This window comes from Schistocerca cancellata, chromosome 10, assembly GCF_023864275.1.
Source record: "Schistocerca cancellata isolate TAMUIC-IGC-003103 chromosome 10, iqSchCanc2.1, whole genome shotgun sequence".
NCBI classification, from domain to species: Eukaryota; Metazoa; Arthropoda; class Insecta; order Orthoptera; family Acrididae; genus Schistocerca; species Schistocerca cancellata.
In genome coordinates this window covers 88,088,224-88,115,974 of record NC_064635.1, presented here as the reverse complement: position 1 = coordinate 88,115,974, position 27,751 = coordinate 88,088,224, and the positions used below count along the sequence as shown (strand labels likewise).

Below are 27,751 nucleotides of genomic sequence, written 5' to 3'. Positions count from 1 at the left end.
CAGTGTCTTACAAAATAGATTAACATTCTGAAACAATGCATTGTTGTTAGCTGTTTACGACACGTGATAATTTGTAGCAGACTGGGACTCGAATGTGGGTTTCTTGCTTACCACGAGAGGTCACCCTAACCACTTCAGCTATCTGAACACATCTCCATACTTCCCTTCCATGTGTCTGGTAGTCAAAGCCATTATGCTTGCGCAATTCCTGATTCCCACAGAGAGACAAATACTATGTCCCCATTTTAACATTTTAACCCGTTGAGACGTGGGTACATCTTTGATGGTTACAGTGTCTCTGTTTTCCCCGTGTCTGTATTGCATGTCTGAAGGAACAGACACTGTCAACATAGAAATAACCGGTGTGATGATGCCTATATATTAAAATTACTTGATATATATTACATTCGCACTGACATACGTGGCTACTACAAATGATACATTCATTTATAAAGCTCTATATTTTTCGGTGTATTACATGTACTAGTATGACTGATGCTATGACACATGTCCAAGTGGTAGTAAAGTTTGTTCCATACAGTATGTAGCAATATCCTGTCAGCAGTCATCACAGCAGTATTGATGCATTGTTTGAGTTATTCCAGTGTTCTTGACAGTGGGGGTATGTAGAGATAGTCCTTACTGTATCCCCTGAAGGAAAAAGTCACAAGGCATTTGGTCATGCAACCTGGGTAGCCAAAGGAATAGAGCCACATCATCTTCACAGTGGCGCCCAACCCAACAGAAGTTCGTCATTCAGGTAGCAACAAACATTTATGCTCGAATGAGGGGGACGAGGTGCCTCATCTTGTTCGAAGATTGAATTCTCAGACTCACCAGTTAGTTGCGGAAACAGAAGAAAAATAACATGTCCAACTTCATGTGTGACATTCCTCAGAAAACATTAACCTTTGGCAAATCTCGTTTATGCACCACAATTTCTTGCCTCACACTCACATTGTGGTGATTTATCTTTCCAGCTAAATGGAAGGTTGTTCCATTGCTGAATATCATCTTGGAGTATCCTCAAGTGCTTCCTACAGGGTGATGCAAAATTGAAGGTGCTGGCCATAATCTTCTGATTTTAATTGTTGCATGGCCTGCAGGTGTATGGTTTGAAAAGTACTTGCCATTACAAAATCTTCCACTCAGCTTGCTGCAGTATTCCAAATTTGTGGCTTGCACAGACTGCTGTTAGTTCTTTTGTGTTTACAGACAAAACTAGTGTCTGTAAATTGTCAGTACCAATGTACAATCCTCTGCTTATTTGGCTGTTCTATTCTATAATTCCTTTTGAATGCATGCTGCACTGTCATAACAGGTAAACATCTCACATACGAGGGGCGTTTGAAAAGTCCATGCAAAAATGAAAACTACTTACGTGTTTGGGGTAAACCTTTTTTATTTTTCAACATAGTTTTCTTATACACTTTGTCCAACGCTTTTCTAATTTGTTGATCCATTCTGAATAATAGGAATTGTACAAGTTTACAAAATAGCTATTAGTTACTGCAATCATCACCTCCTTTGAATAAACTCTTTGCCCCACCAACCATTTCTTCAAATTGGGGAACAAATAATAGTTGAGGGAGCCAAGTCTGGAGAATAGGGGGATGTGAAATCAGTTGTAATCCTATTTCCATTAATTTTGTGACCACAACTGCTGAGGTGTGTTCTGGTGCGTTGTTGTAATGGAAAAGGAGTTTTGCAGTCCAATCGCTGGCGTTTTTCTTGCAGCCTTGTTTTCAAATGGTCCAATAACGATGAATAATATGCATCTGTAATAGTTTTACCCTTTTTCAGATAGTCGATGAGGATTATCCCTTGCAAATCCCAAAAAACAGTCGCCATAACCTTTCCGGCCGAAGGAATGGTCTTCGCCTTTTTTGTTGCTGATTCTCCCTTGGCAACCCATTGTTTAGATTGTTGTTTGGTCTCAGGAGTATAGTAATGTATCCATGTTTCACCCCCAGTGACAAAATGATGCTTAAAGTCCTGCGGATTCTTCCTGAGCAGCTGCAAACAATCCTTGCAACAATTCACACAATTCCATTTTTGGTCAAGTGTGAGCAATCGCAGAATCCATCTTGTGAATAGCTTTCTCATGTCCAAATGTGTATGCAAAATATTACGTACCCATTCATTTGAGATGCCCACAGCACTAGCTATCTCATGCACCTTAACTCTTCTGTCATCCATCACCATATCATGAATTTTATCAATGATTTCTGGAGTCGTACCCTCCACAGGGCATCCAGAACGTTCAGCATCACATGTGCCCATATGGCCACTCCGAAAATTTTGAAACCACTTATAAACTGTTCTAATTGAAAGTGCAGAGTCACCGTAATGTCTATCAAGCTTCTCTTTAGTCTCCTGAGGCATTTTGCCTTTCATAAAGTAATGTTTAATCATCACATGCAATTCTTTTTCGTCCATTTTATGACAATCACTCGACTTCCTTGATTCACACGAATGCCAAACACAAAGAAATAGACCAATATGGCTGAAATTTGGTGTGCGTTCTTTCCAAAGATGCTACTAACTAAACATATCTTAAATACGCGCCAGTGGTGCCATCTCTCGAAATTTGCATGGACTTTTCAAACGCCCCTCATATTCCAACAGACAAAAAATCTCTTTTTACTTTGCCATCATTTTGTCAAGGCACTGCACTGACACCAACTGGTGGGTGCAATGCAGACTCTGTGTGGTAATGGGTCTATGCATGCAAGAGTTATACTTGTACTTGTAATGCTTTGGAAAATATAGAGCTTTGAAAAGAATGGATCATTTGTAGTAGCCCTATATATTGGTCAGCTTGCAGCTCACATTTTCCTTTAATTGCCACAAAATTGGGTCAGTAATCTACAAATCCTTCACAAGTTGACATATTTACGTGAATGACAATTTACAGTGCTTGTTCTGATTTTCTTGTAACTGAGTACATTATAATTTGTGGCAATTTTACAGCACATGACTGAATGCCGTAGATCTTGCGAAACTTGGCTCTCTGTTTCTCCTTGAGATCCATACTGATGTAGACACTGGCAGTCAGGTTGATGCTGTGTTCCTTGACTACAGAAAGGCATTTTACAGCGTCCCACTGTGCCAGTTAGCGAAAAAAAATAATGAGCTTATCGAGTATCGAACCACATTTGCGACTTGATTCGAGACTTCTTGCAGATCAAACTTGACACGTCTCTCTTAATGGATCAAAATTGACAGATGTAAAGGTAATTTTCAGAGTACCACAATGCAGTGTGCTAGACCATTACTGTTCATATTGTAAATAAATGATGTAGTAGAAAGCATCCGGAGCTCTTTAAGACGGTTTGCAATGGGCAGTTGACAATAATAAAGTAGCAATACCATAAGAGAGTATCATTTTGCAGAATGACATACAGAGGGTTGATGCATTGTGCAGGCTCTGGCAGTTGACCCTGGACATGAATAACATATTATGCGTAGGTAAAAAAAGAAATCTACTACTGTACAACTACACTATTGATGACAAATTGTTGGAAACAGTATCTACTGTAACCAGGCATAACTATCCAGAGCAACCTTAAGTGGAATGACCACATAAAACAAATAGTAGGAAAAGGGGATGCCAGACTGAGATTCGTATGAAGAGTGTGAAGGAAATGTAAATTGTCCACAAAAGAAGTGGCTTACATGGCACTTGTTTGACTGATTCCTGGGTGTTGTTTATAAATCTGGGATCCTTACCAGGTAGGACTGATACATGAGGTAGAGAAGATAGTAGGGTGGTTTCATCACCATATCGTTTGGACAGTGTGAGAGCATTACAGAGATGTTTAATAAACTCCAGTGGCATACATTAAAAGAGAGGCATTGTACATCATGAAGAGGTTTACTATTGAAATTTTGAGAGAACACTTCCCGGGAAGAGTAGGACAACATATTACTCTCGTGAAATGACCACAATGGAAAAAAAAATAGGTCAAAAATTAGATAGAGTACATATGCTTTCTGACAATCACTCTTCCAGTGCGCCATTCGCGATAGGAGCAGGGAAAGAGGGATCAGTTAGTGGTACCAGAAGTATCCTCTGCCACACATCATTAGGTGACTTGCAGAGTATGATGTAGCAGTAGAATATGATTACGGCTGTAAAGATTTGTTATTGAATTACCATTGTTCATCAGTGACTTATCTTGAACAGCTCCACTGGCCACTCATATAGTTAAGGTTTTACAAAAGGTTAAAATACTGGTGACTTACATTTTTAATAATAGTAATATAGACAGTAACCATAGGTTACACTCCAATATATTCAGCGATGAAGTTCTTGTATCTTGACTATTGACTGTTCATTCTCGAAGTAGCATTAACATTCTTATCCAATCGAGCCCTCCAAGACTGTTATAGACACAGTATCCTATATTTTAGACATTTCATTAACAAACATCTTTCCAGCTATAATATTCGTATTTAGAGACAGAAAATCCATGGCTGCAAAATAATAATACTGGATTTTTGAAAGCAATCCTTTGTAAAATTTGAATGCTGTGTCTGCAGACAAGAATAGTTCTGAATTACAGTATTTCCTAAACAAAATTGCGAAAGAAGAAAAATAAGACTTCAAAATGGGGACGGAGTATATCAGTCCTGAAACATGTTAAGTTTTGACAACACATGGTTTTACTGAATCTTAAAGGTTGTTTCCTTAAGTAAAGTGTTGTTATGTATAAATTTATATCTTTATTATCCATCAAATGCAAATTACATTTAGAACTAAAAAAGTAATGGACATGATTTGCTTCACATAAGCCTCAAAAAGCTTATCGCATCATTACCCATAGGAAGGACACCAGTTTTAAATCTTCAAAGCATGCTTCTAGTTGTGGTGTTAAGTTCCGTTATATTTGTGGTACTGTCATATGTTAAACATTTAATATTGTTAATACTTACAGTAATTTATTCAGAACTTTATATTGAATTAATATGTGCCTTTCTTATTGCTTAAGGGAACACTAGTGGAAAGCTGAATTGGGTGCTGGATATCACAATTGCATATCCTGAAGGCAAGCCATTGGACTTGAGTGACATTATAACTGGGTATCGAAAACCTTGTAAAACATTTATGTTTTACAGATTGTTTCGTTGCAGTGAGGTAAGTCTTGGTTTTTACTGAGTATTTGCTCCAGCACTTTGTCAACCATATTTCTTAACTTAGTAAAACAGTTCTTTTTGTTATGATTCGTAGTCTGAAGATTGGTTTGATACAGGTCTCCATAAAGTCTGTCCCGTGTAAGTCATTTCACGTCAGCGCAACTACTGCTGCCAACATCCATTTGGACCTGTTTGCTGTAGTCACATCTTGGTCTTTACAGTCCTCCCCCTCTACACACACAGTCCCCCCCCCCATCAACACATATATGCCTCATTGATGCCTTAGTCAAGTTGAGCCATAACATTATTTTCTCCCCAATTCGATACAGCACCTTTTCGTTAGTTATACATTCTACCCGGTCCCCCAATCTTCAGCATTCTTCTGCAGCAACACATCTCAAAGCCGTTTATCCTCTTCTTGTCAGAATCATTTATTGCCCATGTTGCACTGCCATACAAGGCTACCTCCAAATAAATTTTTCAGAAAAGTTGTCCTGTAGTCATCTCCTTCATTGTCTAGTTTCCTAAGCATCACCTTATTTAATTCAATAAACTTCCAATACCTTTATTTTGCTTTTATTGATAATCGTTGTAGATTAACTTTTGATACCTGTATTGTATCCTTGCTATCTCCAGAATTTTTCTAGAAAAAGGTGTATTCCAGTCAGCATCGTCATACTTTGAGCGTACCCGAAGAAAATGGTGTGGGGTCCAATACTGTTCATCACACTTTCATATACTTCCTCTTTCCTTTCCAGAGTATTGCCTTTCAGATTTATTTCCTTTGTTACTATATACTCCTTCCACCTTTCAGTCTTCCTTTCTTTGTGTTGTATGGGCTTGTTATGTGGGCTCTTGATATTCGTACAACTGCTTCTCTTTTCTGCAAAGGTTTCTCTAATTTCCTACATGTAACATCTGGCTTCCCCATTGTTATGCATGCAAGCAGTATGAATAGTAAACCTAAAGACAAAATTGTTTCGTACTATATTTGCACATGTTTGAGTATCAAGTTGCAAGTAATATTATGTTCAGGGAAACACAGTATCTCCGTGTAAAAAAAAATAGATCAGATTATTTTAATGTTGGATAAAATAGTTAATTTGGAAAAAAATAGCAAAATGGGAGTAGTGGACTAGTGAAACAAAAGCAAATTTGGTTTTGAGGAAATGTCAGTATAGAACATATATATGAAAGAAGAAGAAGAAGAATCATTTTTCTTGTTGATGGAGTGCAATTTTGGGAACTTAATGTCAATTTATTGTGTGTGTGGAATAAATTTTATTTTTAAAAAAACTGTAGGTTAGGTTTCCTTTTTTGTGACAAACTTGTTTACAAAAATGGAAATTCCCGGATGAAAACAGCATGGAAAAATGTATGGCATAGTTACAGGTGTTCAGCCAAGTCGCTGTTTCCATTGTATGCCCAATATGTGAACATCCGACATGTTTTATTCACATGCTGTGAGTTGTGGTATTATGTGTACACTATGCTTGGATTCTAGCCACACAACAAACTATTGTCGGTCTCGCATGCTGTTTATAGCTCATTGTGAACTCAACTTCTGACACACACTACGCCTTTTAAGGTTCATCTGTTTTTCAGAACTCGCGCTGATAATCCATGAAATAAAACATTAACTGTCAGTGGTTCCCAGTTCTGGTGGACATATAAATAAAGTGCTGGAATGCAAATATTGTTTAAATTGAAACTTCTATTTGTGTTTATTAGATTTTCCAGCATCTTTATTTCGAAAGATTCCTCAATTACACTGTCCCAGGAACTTTGAGTTTGAATCGCGATATTATGAGGGCCATTCAATAAGCAAAGCAACACTTTTTTTCTCATCCTATTTAGGTTGAAAAAATTTGGGATTTGTTATGGGACATCGTGAAATACTACAGCTTCAGCTCCTGTAGTTTCATGAAGTTCCAGTAGGTGGTGGCACTATACATAGCCTTCAAAATGTCATCTGTAATATCAGTGCATTCCAAGCAGAGTTCTACCATCAAGTTTCTTTTGGCAGAAAACAAGAAGACAGCCGATATTCTTAGGCACTTCCAGAATGTCTACAGAGACTGCCACTGTATGAAAGCACAGTGTCTGCAATCATCACAACTGGGTCACGTAAACATGTCTGACGTTACACGTGCGAGCCGGCCACACACAGCTGTGGCTCATTCAATGTTGGAATGTGCAAACATCCGAAGTGATCGACAGATCACACACACACACACACACACACACACACACACACACACACACACACACACACACACACACACACACACCTCACTGCACAACTGGGGGGTCTCTGCTGGTAGTGCAATGATCAACTCTTGAAGTGTATTTTGCTGCTCTCAGGAAATTGAAGGAACGGTTTCAGCGTGTTCAGTACAATGGAAAAACAGCCAAAGTTGCAAATTTCACTTTTATTATGTATATTCTCTATAACTTCTCATTTGCACTCTGTTATATGTATAATATATTTGTTATCTTGTCATAGTTCTTAAATTTTGGGAAATATCATTTTGTCTATATAGATTTTTTGAAAATGGGTCCCACCCCAAAACTACTCTCAATAAAATAAAAAGTAAAACTCGCATCTTTGGCTGTTTTCCAGTGTACCGGTTAAAACAAGTTGCTGCCCGGCAATAACGCCAGCATGCTGGAAGTTCATTCAGCATGCTCATCGCCACAAAAATGGAAACAAAGTTCTCCTTGAAACTTCCTGACGGATTAAAACTGTGTGCCGGACCGAGACTCGAACTCCATACCTTTTCCTTTTGTGGGCAAATGCTCTACCATCTGAGCTACCCAAGCAAGATTCATGCCCCATCCTCACAGCTTGGAAGATAGGAGACGAGGTACTGGCAGTAGTAAAGCTGTGAGGATGGGGCGTGAGTTGTGCTTGGTTAGCTCAGATGGTAGAGCACTTGCCTGCAAAAGGCAAAGGTCATGAGTTGCAGTCTCCGCCCGGCACACAGTTTTTTTAATCTGCCAGGTAGTTTCATATCAGCGCACACTCAGCTGCAGAGTGAAAATCTCATTCTGGAAACTTCGTCTTGTCCATAAAAGTCTGCACACCCGAAAGGAGTTCACAAAACTTAATTGGACTGTTCTTCCTCATTCACCCTACAGCTTGGGTCTTGCGGCTTCTAACTTCCATCTGTCTGGTCCAGTGAATGATGCATTTTATGGGAAGCAGTACATGGATGATGGGAAGGTTACTGACACAGCAAGACATTGGCTGAGATGTTAGTAGTTTGGCACCATGCAGACATACAGGCCTTCCCAGTAAGTTGGCACAAGGCTGTCACATAGAATGGAGATTATGTTGAAAAATAGGCTTTGTAGCCAAACGATTGAGGAATAATGTAGTGTATTGGAATTCTGAATAAAACCAATCTCGTCTCAGAAAAAGTGATTCATTACTTTTTGAACACCCTCCCGTAGTCTCGTCATATTTCGTGTCTTGATTATATTTGAGGCAACCCTCAATGACAGCTGATTTGCTCAGTTGTTTTATTTGGTTCTTTTGCTGAATTTCCTCATATCTCTCCTCAACTGCTCTTGTAGTCGTGCCACGTTTGCATGGAATGCAGTACAAGACCAGCTTTTGGAGACCTAGATCAACTACAGGTACTGACACAACTCTAGCAGCATGTCAAGAAAGCTACTTATTGTCAAAATATTGTGCGTAAAATGGAAATGACAGCTTGGCTGAACACAAGGTAGCACACCATTAATGAGTCGTTCTGAGAAAACCTGGGAGACACAGCATAGAAAAATTGAAAATATGAAGTTAACCATTTGCAGAGACAGGACTATTTGTAGTTCTTCACTCTTTCAGTGGTTTGATGCTACTCTCCACATTTTCTTATCTTGTGCTAATGTTTTCTTCTATACTCAACCCCTTTTATAATCTCTCTTGCATTACTATATGTAGCAGTCAAATGAAAACCAGACACCCGCCATCACTGCTCAAGTGTAGACATTTATCCCAGTGGGAGACGAGATGATTGATTCCTGTTTCATAGAACATGGTCGACCACTGATGGGTGTGGTTATGGATCCTTCAATATCCAACCACATTCTATTGAACAGGAACAGATTGTCATGTATCTCAGCAAGATAAATGTCTTTAACACGTGTGGTGATAACTTTCGAGTGACATTCCACAGTTCTGTTTTGGCAGGTGTTCGGCTTTCATTTGACTACCCTTCGTATCCCCCCCCCCCTCCCCCTCTACAGCTGCATACATTTCCCAATTAATTGTTATGGATGCTACTACGGATGCCTTCTTCTAAGTCAGTCCTGCACAGACTTCTTTCCTCACCTATTCATCATAGTATTTCATCTATTTCATCATCTTGTACTTTTCTGTCTCATTGGTAGAGTGTGTGCAGAATAACATGGCCATTTGCTGTCGGCATGGAATGAGTGCGGAGAGCAGTGGTGGGGGTGGGGGAGGGGGGGGGGTTGTTGTGGGCAGGCACTGTGGGGGAAATGTCGAGCGCTAGAGGGGAAGTGCCATTCTAAACTGAAGCCTATGCTCACATTTTTTTGTAAATGTTAAGTGGAGCACCTCCAAGCCCGTACTTGAATGGTGACCATTCAAGAAGATCTACAGTCAGCTTTGCTTTGGTTAAAATTCCACTGAAAGTGCAACAAAATTAAATGGTGACCATTCAAGAAGATCTACAGTCAGCTCTGCTTTGGTTAAAATTTCACTGAAAATGGAACAAAGGCAGCAATTTATTTTCACCTGACTTGTTAACCATTTGTAACTTTCAGAGAAGCATCATGAATGGTGTATTTTGAGTAAAACCTACATTTCTCTTGTTGCTTTGTTAAAATTTGCTTCTTTTGCCAAAACACAGTGGAGTCAACACAGTGTCACCTAACTAATATGTTGTGCATACGCAATTGCGATACAATTCTGTGTTTTGTTCCCGGTGTTGGCTGCAACAGCATGAACGTGTGTTTACAAGCTATGGAAAGCAAGAGGGAACATTTCCAATATCTTATGCAATTTTACTATCATAAGGGGGAAACTCTCTCACAATGCTGATAGAAGATTGTGCTGTATGCGGTGACAATGCAGTAATGACTCAAATGCGTCAAAAGTAGTTTAGTTGATTTCGGGCTGGGAATTTCATCCTAGCAGCTAAACCTCAGTCTGGACAGCCGATGGGTACAGGCATGGCATGGCTTAATGACATGATAGTCAACAGTCTATGAGTGACAACACAGATGTTGGCATTGGAGCTCAGTTGTTCGTGCTACTGTAGCCAGGAACTTGAAGAAATTGTGATACATAAATATTCGTAATGTGTGGGTTCCTTGTGAACTATAGTGAATTTTATGTAGTGTGTGTCCATCTGTGACTCCTTATCGAGACACAACAAGAATGCTCCTTTCCTGAAATGAAATGACTAGTAACTGGAGATGAGAAGTGGATCGCGTACAGCAATGCCTGGAAGAGTAAATTGTGGTGCAGGACAGGGCAGCCACTACTATTGGTTCCTAAACCAGAGCTGCATTCGAGAAAGGCTCTGCTATGCATCTGGTGGGATTTAAATGTGTGCTGCATTACGAACTTTGTCCAAATGAGACTATCACTCCTGAGCGATACTGTTCATATTGGATGATCTCAAGGGAACCATTGGTCAGAAACAACCGGATTTGGGACACTGTCATCCTTCACCACAACAACACCAGACCACATACCTCTATGGTGATCCATCAAAAGCTGTGTTCTTTTGAGTGGGATTGTTACTCCAACCATTATATTTGCCAGATGTTGCTCCTTCCAACTTTCACCTATATCGTTCCCTGCAAAATTTCGTAAATGATAAACTCACCAGCTCCTTGGAGGACTGCAGACTGAGCTTATCAGCTCCTTGGAGGACTGCAGACTGAGCTTATCAGCTCCTTGGAGGACTGCAGACTGAACTTTGAAGAGTTTGCCAACCTGTAAATCCCCACATTTTTGAATGCTGGCATTTATAAGCTTCCAGGGGAGTGTATTGTTGGCAATAACCGTGTGTACAGTAGGAAATAAGAATGTCTGGGGACACACCTCCCTGCAGCACAGATACAACAGAGTGGTTGCCGGCCTGTCTGCTTACACACTTCACTCAAAAGGTCATGCACAATATAGGCAGATTGGTTTTTACAAAACAACTGTGCTGCAGGGAGGTGTGTTCCCAGACATTCTTTGTGATTGCACTGTAACAAAAAGCGAACAAACTTAGGAGACAACCCAAACTACAACTTCCTACGTATCGCTCTTGTAGGAGTCAAGGAAATTAGATTAGACTAATTGAGTGTTCATGGAGATGTTTAAGCAGTCATTCCTCCCGGTGCTCCAGACACGTACGGAATGAGAAGAAGCCTCTTAATAATTGGTGGAATAGAAGTACCCTCTTCTGTGCATTACGGAGTGGTTGGGGGGGGGGGGGGGGGGCTATAGGTGTAGCAATTACACAGGTAAATTGAAAGTAAGAGATTGTTAACTGGGACCAGAGAATCGCCACATACGGTTCCTCAATGCTAAAGTTTTATTGAGGTTCAATCATTGATGTGATAACATGTATAGAGAGCCTGCAGAAATTAAGAGAAACAAAACAGCTTTAATAGAAGTGAAAAAGGACTGTGATTAGATGAGCAATGGGTCTTACAAGGGAAACCCTGCATAGGTCACTCTGACACAGATGAAGCTTAGACTAACCTTAGCACGGTGAAAGAAATGAAAAAGTAAAGGAACACCTATTTTGGTGCCAACACTCAATAGTTTCCAATAAAATTATGGTTAAAGTTTCAGTACCAGTTTATCAGTCTGCTCGTACAGTGTAAAAACAAGTAAGTTGGTAGTATAGTGGCTAAGGGCACAGTTTCAGGATTTTGTGCTCCATGTTTAAATCCAATTTTACGTGTGCCCTCCTTCCTCTCTCTCTCTCTCTCTCTCTCTCTCTCTCTCTATCTATCTATCTATCTATCGATCGATCTAGCTTCTGTTGTTGCAGAAGGAAGTGATATCACTGTGAAATACAGTGGAATTATTGACAAAAGAAATAAGTATTTCAAAACTCACTAAAAACACATTTCATCATCAAAAATCATATATAACTTTATACTATTATTAAACAATGGATTGTTTGTTGATGAAATAGGAATACTGATATTTTTCACTAACCCTCACTCAGCAGCATCTACAGTTATTACTTCAGCGGTACCAGCAGGGTGCAAATTAGCTACAGCTGTGTTTTCAGAGTTAAAAACATAAGATGTCGTTACAAAATAAACATAATCAAAGAACAGTTTAATGTAAATGTTGGCATATAATATTTAATAGTGTCTGAATTGGTACAAAAATTATATTAGACCTATAAATAAAAGAAATGTAACATTATTCCAAAATTTGACAGTAATCTTTACGTATAAGATATTTAAGTAAACTTAAAAGCACAATAAAGCAGAAAATATAACAAAAGGTAATAGTATTTACTAATAAGAAAAACAGAATTATTTTTTATTAGGCTTATATGGAAAGAAAACCATATAATCAATGAACAGAACAGAACTATACCATTCACTTGTTACACATTTTGTCAGATACAATGATTTTATTCAGAATCTGGTATTTGGTGACACCCTCACAATTTTCACTTACAGTAGTGGTGTTAAAGTGATCTGCATACCCGAAACAATGACAGGTACTACATTTTATAGGTGTAAATTTGTTCTTAGCACATCTTCCTCTCTTCCTTGCTGATTAAGTTTCTTGTACTTCTTCATCGTGTGGCCTAACCACCTCAAAAATGCCTTCACACCTAGTGACAGAAACACAATAGTTGATGTAACAATTAGTAAGATTTCATCATCTGAAAGCCAAATTTTTGTGAATGTTTTTGTACTGACTGGTTCATTTTTATGATTGGTTTTGCAGATTATGCTACGTTGAGTAGTGCCAGTGTCCATTTCCTTGTCACTTCGAAATGCTGCTTGTGATTCAGGAAATGCTGTATGTGCCACATAACTGGTATAATGCGTCTGCCTTCACCAAATTATAATCTAAAATTGTGGTAGGCTTCCCTGTCTCTTCATCCTCAGCTTCATCATCATGCATCATTGAAAGGAATAACACAGATTCTTTTTAGAAACATGCGAGGCTAGAGTTATGGCTTTCTGAAAGCCAAAAATGTTAGAAGCAACTGCACGATCTTTGTATGGTAGAAACTGCGTAGACACTTATCTTCTTATGCAGTGTACCAAAAGTAACAATGTCTTTCTGTTGGAGACAGAAAGCTAATGAATAATCAGTGTACCAATTATCAGTAGTCATATTTCTGTTTGACCTTGAAATTGGCTTTGTCTGTCTGTACATCATCAGGGGGCTTATTTGATTGGCAGAAAGGTACATCTGGTTGTTTCCCACAACAAACTTCTAAATTGGAAATAAAGAAAGTTTTAGCATCACATAGAGCATAAAAATTCATGTCACACTTGGTAGGTTTATTTAGAATGCAAGACAGGGAAAGGGCTAAGCTGTAGGGAAAGTCAAGATAATATGCCATATCAACAATAACCAAGAAGGAACAATAAGATTGGAAGACTTAAAACAAAGTGCATGAATTAAAAAGGGTGTCCGTAGTCTTCTGCCCCTGCTGTTCAATCTGTACACCAAAGAAACAATGATGAAAATAAAAGAAAGGTTCAAGAGTAGGATTAAAATCTAAGATGAATGAATGTCCATGTTGAGGTTCCCCAGTGACATTGTTATCCTCAGTGAATGTGAAGGCTGGCCGCTGTATCCGAGCGGTTCTAAGCGTTTCAGTCCGGAATGTCACTACTGCTACGGTTGTTGGTTCGAATCCTGCCTCGGGCATGGATGTGTGTGATGTCCTTAGGTTAGTTAGGTTTAAGTAGTTCTAAGTCTAGGGGACTGATGACCCCAGATGTTCAGTCCCATAGTGCTTGGAGCCATTTTTTGAATGTGGAGAATTACAGAACCTGTTGAATGGAATGAACAGGCTAATGAGTACAGAATATTGATTGAGAGTAATCGAAGAAAGATGGGAAGTAATGAGAACAATGAGAAACTTAACATCATAATTGGTGAGCACGAATTAGGTGATGTTAAGGAATTCTGTTACCTAGGCAGCAAAATAACATATGACAAATGGAGCAAGGAGTAGATAAAAAGCAGACTAGCACTGGTAGAAAGGGCATTCCAGGCCATGAGAAGTCTACCAGTATCAAGGATAGGTTATAATTTGAGGTAGAAATATCTGAGAATGTATGTTTGGGACATGGCACTGTATGGTAGTGAGACACTGATTGTGGGAAAATCAGAACCAAAGAGAATAGATGTATTCGAGATGTGGTGCTACAGAAGAATGTTGAAAATCAGGTAGACTGATAAGGTGAGGAATGAGGTGGTTCTCTACGAAATCGGCAAGGAAAGGAATATACAGAAAACACTGAAGGAAGAAGAAACAGGATGATAGTTCATCTGTTAAGACATCAGAGAATAACTTCCACGGTTCTAGAATAAGCTGTAGAGGGCAAAAACTGTAGATGAAGACAGAGATGGGGATACATCCTGCAAGTAATGGAGGACATAGCTTACCAGTGCTACTCTGAGATCAAAAGGTTGGCACAGAGAGGAACTTGTGGCGGGCTACGTGAAACCAATCAGAAGACTGATGACTTAAAAAAGATTGTTAAATATCTGCTAGAGTTGTAGTAGCTCTGACAATTTTGTGTAAGTAGATCAAGGATTTTTTGTAATGGTGCTAGCTTCTGAGTAGTTCTTTATCATTAAACTTTATGGTTGTCAAAACTTGTAAAAATCTTCCATAGCTCATACATTGCATTTCCTTTCTTCATTCCTGTCATACAGAGTAAACCCAGTACTGCTTTGATTTCCTCTTTTGTTACTTCTCATAAGTCCCTATCTTTTGAATAATTAGTGTCTGTTTTTGTCATATGTAGTAGATGTAATTACTGCACCACTCATATTAGAATCTATCACAAATGAGAGAGTTTGCGTCTCTGACCTCACACCCGCTTGCTTTCTCTCCTGGACTGGGGAAGATTTTCCTGCTTTCTTTTTCAGTGTTTGGGATTACTGCTTGTCTGGAGTTTTACGCCACAGAGTAGCACATAAATATTGGCATGGTCTTCTAATCAGATTCATTGCCACTGAAAAACTGTTCATAATCCAAATTATGAATTATTATTGTGAATTACAATTTCCTCCTGGTCATCTGATAAGGAGTCCAGACAAATTTGACGAAGATCTTCATTAGTTGTCAAAAGATTTTGTATTTCCTCATCTGGTAGACCCATACAGTTTCTATGGGATCTGATGAGGAAATTGTACAGTAGGGTAATATTCATTTTTGCATTGTGTAAGAAATTTGTGAAGAGTTAAACATATCTTTATGAAATGAAGTTAATTTTTGGAGCATCCTAATATATATTTAAATTTTCTATAATGAGTAATTACTAAACAGAGCCACAAAATCGATTTGCAAGGAAAACTATACATATTGTTAAACAGTTTAAATCTACTTTCATGACAGACAGTGCAGTGCAAATCTGCACCAGTTGTGCATTTTCTAATTCAACTTTATTTAGGCAGACACACAAGAAAATCAGAAACTTCACTAGCTTCACTGTTAAAGCTTTATGGGGTGGGGGGGGGGGGGGGGTGGAAGCTGGTAGTATACTTGCACCAGCACTGCTGCTCAAGTGTTAAAAGTAATTCCATTAAATTGTACACCATTGCTTCAGCCCTGCGAGTTTCACTGATGGAACACTGAAGTGCCTATGCCCATGGCACGGCAAAGGAAAGTCACAAATAGAAGCAATGCAACTAAAATACATGTGTCGACCATTGTCAGCTGTAGGCTCCAGCTTTCTAGAAAATGCTTTGAAACACGTGCTATTTGCTTCAAAATAATTGACAGATCGCAACACATTCAGGAACATTAACGAGATTGCTTTTCATAATAATATTCATAATAAAAGATGTAATAATATTCATAATAAAAGATGTGTGTGCAGAATATGTGCATTTACACAATGCTCGTGTGCCTCCAAATTTTTATACTTTGGATGTTTTTGTGATATCGCCATGAGGAATGCACTGGGTCTATTGAAGTATAAAAGTAAAAATTGAAAGGTACATGTTCTTCGTTTTCAGTAACTGTTAATGATATAAGATTGTACAAGGTTTCTGATGATAAAACTTATTTTTAAGAATATCATAAATGCTGATTTCCTTAATCATCAGTGACAAGACCCGCCACTGTTGTAAACATTTTTATTTCCTAGAAGGAATGCACAACCCAGTTCCAGGGCCTGTGTCCAATCTTCAGGTGCGTATAAAATGTGAATCCATAAAAGTTCAACAACAGAGGTCAAATTAGTTTTAAATGGCACATTCTTGGTAGATGGCATAAAACAGAAATCCCTCTCAATACATAGGCCTGGCTGAAAGCCTCTCGCAGAGCAGGACAAAGGTCTGGGCATAAGGGCATGCTAAACATGGATCGGTATAAACTTAGATAGGCAGTCTTTTGAACAAAGTGCTGCATACATGTCCATCAGGTCCATGCCAAGCACACAGCAAAGTTGAAATATTAGTGGGAGAAGCTGTGGGGCCAGAAGTGAAAGACTACTGTGTCGAGATGCACATGAGCGCGTGCGCCGACATCGGCCACCAACGCTGCTGCTATTACCTGTCCAGACATCATCCCTAATACGCGCTTCAGAATACCTCGGTTATTTGTGTTTTTCAATTATTTGTACATCTTCTCCCCCACATTACCCCAAATAATTGGAGTGTCCTGTATTCTCAAGTTAACTAGTTTCAGGAAAATCAAAGTATTATGCTACTACAAAGTCTGAATGCGTGGTGTCAATATACCTAACTCGACCGATTAGCTCAGTCAAAGCTACCTGTATCATACTGTCGTAAAGTTTTCAGGTGTTAATAGTTTTTAGTTAATGCTGGCTTCAGCAAAATTAATTACCCCAATAAAAGCAGGACATTGAACAGAAAAGCCTGAATAATGAATTTTATTGAGGCAAAGTTCAGTGAAAGTACTTATTACTTATTGTAGATCCTTGACTAAAAATTTAAAAATGGGTTCATTATTAGTGGAGGTGCAATAAGGGCAAATAGAAGATTCCACATATTGCTCTCTTTCAATTGTGCTCTCATTTCCTTTTGCAGGTACCTCAGGAACATGATGCCATGGCTCATTGGCTCTATGATCGTTTTGCAGAGAAGGAGAAACTGCTGGAAGCTTTCTACAGAACAGGAGAATTTCCTAGCCAAGAGTTCTGCTCCCATCCGAAGCCACCACAGGAAGTTCAGCAAGATGGTTTCAGATTTTTTGTGCTGCATGTGTTGTTCATTACGTCCACAATTCTGCATTTGCGGTTGTTATCGTATGCAGCATCTTTTGTGTGGTAGTGAATGCTGGCCTTACGTTAATCATTTTTCTACCAGTCTCGCCGAGTCTCGCAATTTCTGTAAAACGGAGAAGGAAAGGAAAGGACCGATTACGAGGTATAACTGTCGGTTTACACCTCATTTGATACTAACATTTTTGACATTTAGAGATACTGAGATGTCCTTATTGGCGAGACTCTCGTATTGGGTGCAGCGACTGTGATGGTAAATAACTTTTTTGTTTGTTTTATCACTTGTAAAGTCCTGCAGTACTGTTATGTAGAGGCACATAGCTGGTATATTGTTGCAACCCACCACACATCACCCACACACTGTGTAGATGTTGCTTTGGATTTTAACACCGATAATTAATCAGATTGTTTGTATCATTTTGGGTGGAGTAATTGTTGAGACTGGAACTTGGCAGCAGCCGTATATTAAATTACATCAATCATGCAGAAGCACAGAAAATGTTGTCATGAGCTGTAAATACATGGAATGTGATGGAATATCTACACTTAAGTTAATTATACTTTGTGAATAAACATTCGGTGTTTCTTTTGATGTGCAGGTGATTTGTTACTGGCTGGCAAGATTGTGGTGGGATCATATGTGATTTAAGTAGAATCTTTATCACGGTAGGAAAAGACCAGTTAGGAGAAAAACTGAGAAAATTTCTGTGATGAGGATTGTATATACGTACTTGTAGGAAAGAGTCTGTCAGATTGCTGTAGAATTAATTTATGATTATATTAAAAGCAGGAAAAATATTTGTGCTTTAGACATGGAGTATGTTTTGTTTTGGAGACAGAACAGTGCTGTATGGGAGAACATTTGTGTTTCTTCCTGTGCTGTAACATAAAATGGAATACATTTTGTAAGGAAACATGTTTGTTGCGTTCATGGGAATAGTGACAAATGAAATGTGCAATAACCTGATCTTAATTATGCTGATTTGCTCATTAACTTAGATCCACAATTTTACACTTCTGTAAATTATTTCCACAGCTCTCATATTGTGTAGTGTGGGACATCACAATGGACATTAAGATGGGTTTTCATGTTTTTGTAGGTGAAATTTTAATGGTGTTGCGCAACATTTTGTTGCATCATTGAGAAAGTGATACAGAATATTCTGTAGTAGAAAAAGTCAATCTATCTTATATTCGTAGCCTCTTTTTTCCTAACATTGTTACCATGTTCCTGTTAGCATCATATCATAAGTAATGTTCAGAAATTGCTGCGTATCTGTTAAAATCTCATTGTTGATTGGTATGAATACTTACTCCTATTAAGTTTTCACCTTTATAAATAATACTTTCTTCTTCTCTAATAACAATAATGTTAACCACAAAGCTATTTTACATTTGGGAACTGTAGATGAACGGTAGCAAAGATTGGTGATGGTTTGTGCTAATGCTATGAAAACTTGGTCATTTGTACAAAAGTCTTGTTAAGTTTTAGACCTCAGTCTGTAGTTATCAGAAATACTACAGCTGCAAATTGAACTTTCCTTATTGTTTATACATTGTGTGGTTACAAAACTGTCATACAACATTGCTTTAACATTGGTATTGTAATGAGTTCGGAAGCATACATCACATAGCCTTAGGTATCTCAACCCCCCCCTCCCGCTGGTCATGTATGTACGAGTGTGGCCGAACAAACAATGTCTCCTCCCTCTACCCAACTGAATTATTATGTAATGAATTTTGTTGCAGCGATGCTCTGCCCCAATTGTAGTCCAATAGCAGATAGATTCATAGTATTAATAACGATGTGTTAAATTTGAAGATGAATGGTAAATGAGACTGCTGAGTGAAATCAGTATCTGTACAAGAAACATGTCTGCTAAACTTTGCGCGAAGTGTTCCTTGTACCCACTTCAGTGTTGGGACGGAAACGTTTATTATTATTGTTATTATTTATTTATTATCTTACTGCTTCTGTGGTTGAAAATAGTATTGCCGTCCTAAAGTGTTTTACACTATTAGTAGACAAACTGATAAGGATTCAAGCTAAATGTGAAAAAGACAATTTTGTGAAATTGTTTTGTTCATCCTATTTGGAAGTTAGATATAATATTGTTGAGAAATGTAAGTGGTACGAGCTGTTTGGTATGGAAAATGACTCTAAATAACTTTCACATTTATAATATGCTTTATTTGCTGGAATTATTTATAAATATCAATTCCTAGTAATATTGTGCGTTATATCACTTATTACATTTCTTGTGATGTGTAATTTTCACGTTGCCTAGTCAGAGACAAAAAATTCTGAGGTTGATGAATACAACAGTGCTATCACTGGAAGTGAAACTTGTGAGAATGAGATGCAGCCAGAGTGGACTAGATGTTATCAGAGCCAGAAAACTATATACCTAATTTTATTACAAAATACTTTTTTCTTGCTGAAGTACTATAATCTACAGGGGAAAAGAGAATAGACTCATGACTTCAATGCGTAAATGATTTAGTGTTGTTGAAAGTAGTTTTGTTGATTGTCAGCTGACCAGACTAATTTTAAAATATTTTTTGTGGAAGATTGACAGTTTTAATTGAATTTTAATGCAAGCAACAGGCATAAAATGCTTGGTCTGATCCAATGTGCTCCTTGCAGCATATGTTGCAGTATGATGAACAGTCCAGTCAGTGGCAGTGTTGAATAAAAAATTTTAATGTAGTTTTGTACATTTGCTACTTTGAGTTGAGATCCATAGGGTGCCAATATTGTTTCCCTCCATGAGAAGTTGTTTATAAATACTGACTGTCACAGTGATGATTGCAGATAGGTTCAAAATTGTGTACTCTGTACTCTGGTGCCTTAATGTAAGTTTGGAATATCTTGTGCTGCAACTATGCCCATCTTGTACGAGAAGTTGCTGCACTTACAATTTGTGACACAGATGACAGTTAATCTTATGACATAGCAGTCGAGTGCCTTATATGGAATATAATTTCTTATTACTGGCTACAGTTCCATGTTAAAGTGATATTTGGTGGTGTAGTTTCAGTTCGCTTCTGGAATAATTGCATAATTAGTTGGAGGGGGAAAATTGCATTCTTCGGGCATCTGTGTTTCACTTGGTATTTGTATAGGAATAGACTAGAAATTTGCTATTATATTACACAAATTGTGTGTGAGGTCGTCCAGCAGATTTGAATGTCATGAGTCGTGGGATATGTATTTGACAGTGGGGCAAATATACTATGAGGTATGATGGTTTAAAGCATTTTTAACATTTCTCATGTGCATGAAGGGCATAGTTAAACATTTTAATTTGTACATTCCATGTAAAATTAGCAGCATTTTTACGACTTTTTTCTTATTCTGAAATTCAGCAATGAGATAACAGAAATAAAAATAAATGTTGGCATGGGATATAAAATTAATCTGCAAACACTTGATTTAGATCAGTGTTCATTTCTGCAATGCTAGTCATTCAAGTGATTACTTTCTGTGTTTATTTACCTGTGTGGAAAGAAATTACTGCAGAATGTTGACTGACCAGGATATAGATTGTGTTTAATAGTTGGACTTAATGTAGTTTTGTAATTTTTGGAGACCATGTACAAATTACATTTTCCCCCATTCTCGCTTGTGATACACTATTATTTGTACATATTGATCTAAAACTTGTGTTTTTAGTGAAAGTCTTATGGGAATATGGTAATTTTTTGTGATGTGCTTGTTGTATATTGGGTAATAAGTTATTTTATGACTGTAATGATATTTATTGTGGAAAAAAGGAGGGCAAATACTGTAATTTTAACTGTGTAAATAGACGTAATGTCCCTGGTGCTATAAATCTGGTGCAGATACGCTTCTGATATCACTGTAAAGTTCATTCTGTCAGCTTGACACCTTCTAACAGAATGTAGACTTGGGCAGTAAGTGCAACAGCAAAGAGAGCTGTTGAAGCATTACCACTGGATTTCGAATAACTGTGTGGTCTGGGACAGTAAAAAGGACACATGTAATGCCACATACAAAATCATGTGGTAGCTGGGAGAAGAAAACAAAAGGATGCAGAAGCATGTCAGAGCTTCCTGTTAAAAAGTTCTGTATCTTGCCAGTAGCATATACATGCTATGCAATGTTATTAGTTATGTGGAAATTATAAAGGAAAGTAAGTTCTATTTTCTTGTGCAGTTGGAAGTGTCTGCATCAGACATTTTAAGTATAGAAATAAACAGTCGTTAATGGTTATTAGAAGCAAACTTCTAGAACTGATTTTGAAATTGGCTTGTGACGTAAAAGTTTCGAAAATTGTGCTCACAAGAGTGAAGACTCTTCACAGTTAGAGAAAAATAAACTTTCTTAGACTAAATGATTTTAGATTAATTAAATGTCTCAAACAAGATTTACAATTGCGCCACATTCCACAATTTAATTCACGAATTTCACAACAATTTATGGTTGGGAAAATACGTGTGGCACTTAGAATAGCTCACCCAAAATAAATTAATATTATGTATTTTCCATCTTGCCATTATTCGAGAATCACATTGAACTGTGTGAGCTCGTGCCACATTTAGAAACTAGCCATTTTAAGTAGTTCAGCTATTGTTTCCCCTCTTGTGAGTTTTTGCAAAAGTATGTTTTTTGTGTGTTAAAAGTAGTGGCTTTCTGAATAAAATTGACATAGCTTGTTGAAAATAATGGGACTGTGTACATTTTTGACTTAAAATCTGTTGCTGCATATGAAAATATTGTTTTTAAGTTCTGGAGGAAAAAACAATAAAACTGTGGTAAATTTTTTTATGCTTGATATTCTTTTGCAGTAGTATGCAAACTACATGACTAACTATTGTTGCACAAGCCATCATCATCATCATCATCATCATCATCATCATCATCATCATCATCCTTATCCATAACTGCTTCACTATGTAATGCCAAATCTACAAACAAATTAGGGGTACTGTTACGGGAACCAGTCGAACTTCATTGTATGCCATGTTATTCATGAGGCACATGGAAGAGGATCCTTCAACACCCACAAGCTGGGTCAAGTGGTGTGGACTGTCATTGAAAAAACTGACTCCTGCAATAACTAAACTCCTTTCCCAAACCCTAACATAACCTGATCCTGTCTAAATCTAAAGCCACCTCAACCACCATTGGCAACCAGCTCATTGAAGTTCACATCCAAACCTCAGTACAAGTGGAATTAAACAGGTGATGAACTTCATCCTTTCTGCATTTTTTGTTTTACATAAGGGAACAGAAAGTAAGTTACACAATAAGCCAGGTGAATACGGGTGATGAGGTAATGTCAGTGTGGCTTTTTCCCCCAAATAATCAATTGCATGACAGCTGCATTTGACTGGACAAAAAAAAAAGACTCCCTAGAAATAACATAATGGATTTTGTGGAATTTTCATAGCCAAACAAAGAGTGGGAAATGGGCAAATGAGATACCAAATTGACCCGTATGTCATCTTGTTTTGCAACAGAAGATTTAATTACTTTGCAGTAATCATGTTAATTTAGAAAACTTAATTAGTGATCTGAGGGTGTATAGAAATATTTCTCTAACAGTTGTGGTGTGGTAGCTAAATAAAATGTCTAAATATATCAAATCAAAGCACAAATTGAAACTTCTCTGCTTTCTCTAGATCTATATACTCCTAATAATAATGGACCACTGGATCAATATTTAAATAATTGTATTTCCTGCTATCTGAACAAAACTTGAAACTAAAAAAATAATTTTGATGAAAAGGTCATGCTTTATGAAATGATTTTGCTACAAATGTGAAATAAAGTAAGTTAGAGAAACTTTTGTTTTGCCTTTGAATGATGACTGAAATCATGTACATAAAATGTGCTGACCGAGAATTTGAAGGTCAGTGTTGAACTTAGAATCTTAGAGGGTAGTACAGGATATTTTGTCTGGTAGAATTTCACTCAGTGGTCTTCTTACGTCACTCAGCAGCTTTACACGATTTCAAACATCATTCACAGGTGTGTCAAATGTTTCTCTAATCTTTTATTTCTTACATTCTGACAAATCTCTTCGCAAAACATTTAACCTCCTTTTTCCTATTTTTGTAAATTCCTTATTTAACTTATGGCATTTGGCAAAATAATTGTTTTATACCATTCAGCAATTATCCTTACAACTCCAGTGATAACCGCGTGGTGTAGCCTCAAGTGGTATGGCTCCACTGGGCATGGAAATAATGTCTCACCCAGTGAATGCATGACGTAAGACTAGATTATACATGATGAGATGAAGTATTAGGTTGGTGAATGAGTTTACAGTTGTTTTTTTTTTTTAGTCACTATGAAGTTTATTTATCAATTACCATTTTTTATTTGTAATTCACTGCTATTTGAGCTTACATATTGTCATTTGGAGATGAGAATGGAGCTGTGGACACTTGGAAAAGGTGTGCCAAGTGGAGTAGTCGGACCATTTGCAACATATTCTTCAGTTTTAAGTTCAATCGAGGGGTGACAGCAGCAGAGGCAGCCAGAAACATTTACGCCATGCATTGTGGATAATGCCGTAGGACGGAGCACGGCAAGGAAGTGGATTCCTAAATTTAAGCAGGATTATTTTGACATTATTAGCCACTCTCCACACTCGGGAAGACCTTTGCGGTTTGATGAAGATTGTTGAAATGCCTTAATCCACAATGATCAATGTCAGTATACTTGAGAACTGGCATATGGGATGAGCTGTGATCATTACACCATCGTGCGATATTTGCATACAATTTGTACGGTTCAAAAAATCAGTGTATACACACTCACACTGCATGCTCTAAGCCAGAACCACAAAAATCAACAGGTCGCCACATGTGCATCTCTACTTCCTCGTCATCAATTGGCTGATAAACAGTGATCATTCCTATCCTATAGCATTACTAGTGATGAGAAATGGCCCCTTTATGCCAATGTAAGGAAAAGAAAGAAATGGTTGAGCCCAATCAAAGCAGCAACTCCCCATACAAACACCTGCGCACTTCGACAAAAAATAATGTTATACATTTTGATGAACAGTGACAATGTGGTGTACTTTGAATTGGTTCCCCAAGGTGTAACCATAACTGCTGCATTTATTATCAAACACAGTCCAAGAACAATGACCAGGAAAACCACGTGAAGTGACGTTACTCCATGATAATGCCCACCTGCATTCTGCTAGACTAACAAAAAAATACTATACAAAAGGTGGGTTGGGAAGTCATTCTGCACCACACCCAGATGCCATTCATTGAACCATCTGGTCACAACTCACTAAGAGACTAGCTTGCCATTTCTGGTCACCTACTATGACTGACGTCACCTGGCACTGGTTTCAAGCAGCACTGAATGATGTAGCTCTGTCTGTTATCCAATCTGAGTTCAACTTGATAAACAACTGAATTAGAGCCACTGATGCTGCTAGAGGTGGCAGCCCCATTTACTAAATTTCCTCTACACTCCCAAATCACCTAATATAATCATGTATTCGTACATTCATTCACCACGTTCCATACAGTTCATCAAGAAGAAGAACCTTGAGGTGTGTGGAATGAATCACGGTATACCTTATTGTACGAACAGAAAAATTTATCCGATACCCTTGGTTCTGCCATAGTTTTAATGACCAGGAACTAAATTTAAAATACAGGTAGCAGAACAGTCTAAACAACAATGTACATATTTGCAACACTAAATAGATTGTGTTCATCAACTGGCAAGGCATAATAGAAACTGTGCAGACAACAATCCATATTATGTGAGTATAAAAATGTGTAGCAATCTTCCAAAGCACTTGAAAAGTTTAAAAGGAAGTGGCTTTGAAGTAGTTTCTTTGTAATAAAAGTTTCTAAACAATTCCTTTCATAGTAGAGGACTTCCTTCATTTGTACCATTTTTTTCTCTTGTTTTTAATTACCAGGAATTTAGTTATATTGTATTTTGTAATTATTTCCACATATTATGACACTGTCCAGTCACATTAATATGACCGCCTGCCTGTCAAGAGACAGAATAACCAGCATTTTCAGTGTGAGATGTGCATATTGAGTGTCAGTAAGGTACTGAGAGGGATGCAGAGCCATGTTGACTCCAGTGTCTTGGCCAGCTGCGATAGATTTCTCCATTGAGTATCCATGGTGCCAACAGCCCAATCAAGGTGGTCCCACAGATTCTTGATTGGGTTTAAATCCGGGGAGTTTGGTGGCCCAGGGGTTACAGTAAACTGATCCTGGTGTGCTTTGAACCACGCACATCCACTGCTAGCTGTGTGACATGTTGTATCGTCTTTCTGGAAGATGTTATTGTGCTGAGGAAACAAAAACTGCATGTAGAGGTGAACACAGTCCCCAAGGATAGAGGCGTACTTGTGTTTATCCAGTGTGTCTTCCAAAATGACAAGATCACCTAGGAAATACTATGAAAACATTCTCCAGTCCATAACACTCCCTCGTGGTCGCAGAGTGTTTGCTTTTACATGTTTCACGCAATTCGTGCCAATGGCGATATGTCTTATGGAGGATAATGTTTAAAATGTGATTCGTATGAAAAGGCCAGTTGTTGCTACTCGGTGGATGTCTAGTTACAGTAGTGGTGTGCAAGTTGCAGACTTCATTGCCAATGAACAGCAGTTGGTATGGTGCACGAACCATGTGCCTGCTGTGGAGGCCCATATGCAGCAACATCCACTGAACAGTCATTAAGGTGACACTGTTGGTAGCTCCTTGGTTCATCTGGGTAATCAGTTTCTCAACAGCTGCATGTCTGTTCGTGCAACCACATGTCCACAGCTGTGTTTCCCCCTACTATCTATGGCCTGTGGTGCACTACAGTTGCCTCAGTGCCAGTTTTGGATAGTGGCATTGCATGATATACTGTAGCCATAGCAGCACACGAACAGTACAAATGTAACCATTTCGGAAATGCTTCCACCTTTGGCCTGAAAGCCAGTGATCATGCCCTTTTGGACGTTACGGAAATGCCTCCATTTCCACATTACAGAAACGTCTGCACTATTTTCTGTATCCTCAGACATGCTTTATATACCCTCCACTGCTAGAGTAGCCACCTGTCATATGTGAGTGGTTCTTGCACACTGATGTTGAATATAGGCAGCGATCACATTAATGTGGCTGGACAGTGTATGGTATAAGTCCAAACCAAAACACATCTTTGTCCATTGAGAATAAACAGATAGTGGACGTAGATGGGTAACGCTCATTTCACAACATTTCCCACAAGCGTGACATCATGTTTACGTCATGTGCAACATCGACGGTCGCATGACTGGCTATCGACTTTGTGACAAGGAACAATACGAATGTTGTTGCTTCGCGAATCACTCACAATAAATTAAGCTGCCCTCTTAGGTTCCTGCCTAACCACAAACTTGGAAATTGTTAGATATTTAATTTATCCTTCTTCTCAAATCAGACGGAATGTAAATAACGTCGAATATTGCAGGACATACTTGTATTAAATCTTTGGTATGTGCACATGAAGTCTTGTGAGAGGCCCGTATCAAACGCTAAAAAAATTGATAACTGATCATACTGCCACCGATATTGCTCGTGATGTCAAAATTATATCACAATTGCAGAAAGTGGTGTGAAACCAGCATTATCCTTATAATATTTGTGATATCAACATCTTTATTTATATTTTTCACATGACAAAGTTTTGGGGGGAGATGAAGAGACTTGTGTAGGGTAGACTAGCACGGAGAGTTGCGTAAAACCAGTATTTGGACTGAAGGCCATAGCAACAACAATAGCCAAAGCATGAACACTGAATTTTGTTGAATGTTCAATTACTGTATGTTGAGTTCTCTTTTTGGCATCCGTACTATGCCATAATTATTGCATTATGTTGTGCTTTTCCCTCATAAAAGCAATAAGTACATTAAGCATTGGCATTTCTGTTATTTTTAGAAGTCCAATACTAGAAATATTGGTCTGTAATTGTTAGGATAATTATTATTTATGTTTTAGTGCACAGGTTCTTTTTCAGTGTCAGTCAGTCTTGAAATACACCTTTCTGGAATGAACAGTTGATGATATCCAATAGTGATCTAATTATCCCTGCTGCCATTTGCTTGATTGGGTAGTTTGCCATCTCATCATTACCAGCACAGTTTGCTGTTTCTAGCTTTTTAATAATCGT

At 38.1% G+C, this 27,751-nt stretch overlaps 2 protein-coding genes across 3 annotated transcripts in view; one reads left to right on the top strand and one right to left on the bottom strand.

Annotated features, from left to right (window-relative positions):
- Positions 1-22,376, top strand: part of LOC126106662 (acyl-CoA:lysophosphatidylglycerol acyltransferase 1-like) — a 67,450-nt gene extending 45,074 nt beyond the window's left edge. For both annotated transcript variants that reach the window (XM_049913027.1, XM_049913028.1), the window contains exons 7-8: positions 4,995-5,140; positions 17,393-22,376. In XM_049913027.1, coding sequence (XP_049768984.1) covers positions 4,995-5,140; positions 17,393-17,635 — 389 coding nt within the window. In that variant the 3' untranslated portion in view covers positions 17,636-22,376. The remainder of the gene's footprint in view (positions 1-4,994; positions 5,141-17,392) is intronic.
- Positions 22,377-22,417: 41 nt separating this feature from the next.
- The window catches only part of LOC126106152 (zinc finger protein 501-like), a 138,496-nt gene continuing 133,162 nt past the window's right edge, over positions 22,418-27,751 (bottom strand). The window contains exon 4 of the mRNA XM_049912393.1: positions 22,418-22,518. Within this exon, the coding sequence (XP_049768350.1) occupies positions 22,418-22,518 (101 nt within the window). The remainder of the gene's footprint in view (positions 22,519-27,751) is intronic.